This window comes from Atta colombica, unplaced genomic scaffold, assembly GCF_001594045.1.
Source record: "Atta colombica isolate Treedump-2 unplaced genomic scaffold, Acol1.0 scaffold269, whole genome shotgun sequence".
Lineage (NCBI taxonomy): Eukaryota > Metazoa > Arthropoda > Insecta > Hymenoptera > Formicidae > Atta > Atta colombica.
In genome coordinates this window covers 293,131-297,026 of record NW_017259369.1, presented here as the reverse complement: position 1 = coordinate 297,026, position 3,896 = coordinate 293,131, and the positions used below count along the sequence as shown (strand labels likewise).

General features: G+C 26.7%; 1 protein-coding gene across 1 annotated transcript in view; it reads right to left on the bottom strand.

Moving 5' to 3' along the window:
- Positions 1–2,522: 2,522 nt before the first annotated feature.
- The window catches only part of LOC108689314 (mitochondrial inner membrane protein COX18), a 3,922-nt gene continuing 2,548 nt past the window's right edge, over positions 2,523–3,896 (bottom strand). Inside the window, exons 2-6 of the mRNA XM_018196044.1 lie at positions 3,748–3,889; positions 3,282–3,425; positions 3,090–3,211; positions 2,857–2,973; positions 2,523–2,780 (exon numbers count right to left, since the gene is read on the bottom strand). Coding sequence (XP_018051533.1) covers positions 2,583–2,780; positions 2,857–2,973; positions 3,090–3,211; positions 3,282–3,425; positions 3,748–3,889 — 723 coding nt within the window. The 3' untranslated portion in view covers positions 2,523–2,582. The remainder of the gene's footprint in view (positions 2,781–2,856; positions 2,974–3,089; positions 3,212–3,281; positions 3,426–3,747; positions 3,890–3,896) is intronic.

Here is a 3,896-nt window from a genome sequence, read left to right as displayed (position 1 = left end):
ACATATATTGTGAAAACAAATATGTAAAAAATATTTTAAAAATTTATTAATATTATACACAAAAATTTACAATTATTTATTGAAAATGTCATTGTTTTTTTTTATTATCATTTATGCAATATTTTATTTTATATACAAACAATTATATTATTTTAATTTATACATTTTAAAATGTCAAAATTTCGGTAGCATGTTATAGGGAGTCGATAAACTATAAAGAAAAAAAGAAAAACATAAATATAGTTTTATAAACTAGAAAACTGTGAATATTATTATTTTCGGATACGATTTCAGCAACAATAATACTTCAGAGGCAGTGCGAGAGACAATTACGCAACTACGTTTGTTTTTTCGCGATTTTCTCTAAAACGGAATAAAAATGAGCATATCTAAAGGATTTTTTTTCTTTTTGTCGATCCCCTACACATACCCGAAGTGACATTTAAATTCAGGACATCTGTATAGTATTTTAATTTTTGTATATTTTATTTGAAAGGGCTCCTTTTGCTCACAAACTGATTGTCTACAACATCATTTGCCATCTCATTTATCTACAGATCGATTACCTACATGTATTAATTATTGCCTACAGCTAGATTGCCTACATGCACTTTTGCGCATAATTTTTTTAAAACAGAGAATTTGTTTTAAAAAACAGAGAAAAATGCTTGTAAGAAATCAATCTGTAGACAATAATGTATGTAAACGTACCTTTCTTTCTTAATTTTATATTTGTACACAAAAGTGCTTGTAGACAATCGAGCTGTAGATAATAATACATATAGGCAAATGTAACTCCGTTTCTGAAATTTTTATTTGTGCAAAAATACATGTAGAAAATCGATCAAATAAGATATAAGCAAGTGGTGTTGTAGTCAGTTTATAGACACAAATAGGATTCTCCCACTTTGTTTAATATTTTCTTAATAGAAAAGAATATTTTATAAATATGTATGCACTCTCCATTTAAATATATCAAAGTTTTTATGTATAACATCGTGCGACAGCATTTTTCATACATGAAAAACTCAAATTTTCTATGTGAAAGTAGAGATGAAATCTAGTACCGGCGTGCATTTAATTTAGTGATATCAAGTCGTTTGCGGTTTTTGTGCACGTTCGAAGTTTAGAGGAAATCACTTCGTCTATGGCGCAAAATGAAATTTTGCGAGTGTACATTATGTACATATTTCCATAAAATTATGTATTTCCATGTAAAATTGATCGCTGAATAAGAAAACAATCAAATTAAAGCAATTGGAGTAAAGCAAAATGGTGAAAAAATGTATTTTTAGTCGAAAATTGCCATTTAGGCCATAATTTGAAAATGCTCATAATTCATAACGTTTGTGAGCGTTTATTAAATATTTGATAAACATCAAGGAAATGATTCGTAAGCGTTGTAAGTCTAAATCACATCGCGGCGTTATAAATAGCTAACTTCAAGAGAAATACGTTAGGATATCATTTTTGTAGAAAGCTCGAAAATTTTGAGTAATTTTCAATTAAAAATACATATTTCAACATCTTCCTTTATTTCCGCTTTAATTTTATCATTTTTTCATTTAGCGAATACTAATTTTGTATGAAAATACATGATTTTCAGACAATTGTAAAATTTCATCTTGCACCGAAATAATCTGTTCAAATGTGCATAAAAAACAAATGATATCGCAAAACGACACGTGCGCTTGTATTACCATTTTGTTTCTATTTTTTAGAATAACTTGAGTTTTCTATGTGTAAAAAAAATTATTTTTATTGCATAGTATAATTATATATAATAATTTCAAAAAACTATATTTGAAATTTTACACACACACACACACACACACACACACACACACACACACGCACGCACGCACGCACGCACGCACGCACGCACGCACGCACGCACGCACATATATATAGGATGTCCCGAAATTTATTGTCAAGCGCTCTTGTATAAATATATAGAGCAAACTAAATAATTAATTACTAAAAATCGGTGATTGATTCTCTTATCATAAATAATTTTTTTTACTTATATACTAACTTTACAGAAAAACAGCGAAAGAAAAAATTATTTTCTTCTTATTAAGTTCTGAGAATTTTTCAGAATTTTTTAATATCGTATTTCTTCATGTTAGTAAAAATAATAAAAATAGCCAATTAGAAAATGCGATACTAAAAAGTTGATAAAAATTTCTGAAAAAAATTCTTAGAGTTCCATGAGAAGAAAATAAACAATTTTTGTCTCTAGCAAGCAGTCTCTTTTCTGTAAAGTTGATAGAATTTGAGAAAAAAATTAATAAAGACCAACATTCGACAATTTTTAGTAATTAATATCTTGTTAACTATTCCAAAAATTGCAAAAAGGACTTTTCGACTCAATTTAGTTTGATCTATCTACGTAAGAGTGCTTGACAAAAAATTTGGGGACATACCTTGTACCTATACATATATATGTATATATATATTACTTAAATCTTATGAGATATCAAAATATATATCAAAAATATATAAGTTTATAAATTACGAAATTTTGTAAAACTTATACGCATATTATTTATTTGTGTAAGTGATTAACTTATAAAACATGTTTACATCTTCGGTGGAATTTCCACTTTTTTTTTTAAACGATATTTAATTGCTATCTTATTACGCAATATCAAGTATGGATGTGGTGATTCAGATGTAGTTATAGGCACTTTTGCAAAACGACGTAATTTTGGTGACAACAAAATTAGATTTTGAAAGAGACCAAATGCACTACTAGTTGCCCAGTACAAACTTAAACACTGTAAAAAAAAATATTTCAGATCATATTTTTTGTATAATTAAATTATTATTCTTGTAAACAAATTTTAAACTTACCGATGGTACAGACATAGCAATAGGAATCATTCCAATCGTAGCAATTCTGCAGAAATTAATCAAGTATCTCTGCCATTTTGTCAATTCTTTGTTTTGTACTCTACTCATACAAGTTATCTGTAAAATTAAAAATTAAAGTAATATAAAGAGAGGATATTCAGGATATAAATATTAATTTCTCAAGTTTGTTTATAATATTTATAAACCAATCAGAAATTATATTAAAAATTTACTTCTATAATAGCTAAATTAAATAATCCCATTAATATGGGAAGTACAAACGGATCTGCTGTAGTTAAGTTAGACATCCAAAGAAATCCGTCAGTTATAAATTCCTGATAAGTAACGTAAGCATCTGACAAAACAAATATGTTAAATATGTAATTTTTATTTTATTCAAATCATTATTTTATTGTCGTACATACTAGCATCCTGTTTAGGTAGCATATAACATAAATTTCTAATAGACATTGATAATGATATCCACAAAGGTATTTGCACCAATACTAATAGACTAGTTTTAGCTGGATGGCAATTTTCTCGAATAATCAATTTATTCCATTGTTTAGCTGTAATAAAAAAATGGCAAATATATTTAACTCTCTTGTCAATACCTGGATACTCTTTTTTGAGATTTTAATTAAATTTTTTTTAATTTCCCTGTAAAATATATCTTAGCTCGGTCAAATCCTCATTATTTAGATCATTTTATATCGATTTGCGCACTTTGAGCTAGTTTTTTAAAAAATTATATAAAATTTTTATAAGAATTGAAGAGGGAAATCTGGGTATATTGACAAGAAAGTTAAAGATAGAATATTCTAATCAAATTTGATTGCTTTTATTAACTCATTAACTTGGAAGCTTAAAGTAAACAAAATAAAACATTACCTACAGAGTGATTGTATAAACGTTTGGCATATTTTTTAGACCAATTATATTTATGTATGCCATAATTTAGTTCTTTCTTCATCTCTTTAACTATCTCATTCATTTCATATTTGAGATTTTCCAATTTTGCTAATATATATAGCTAAAAA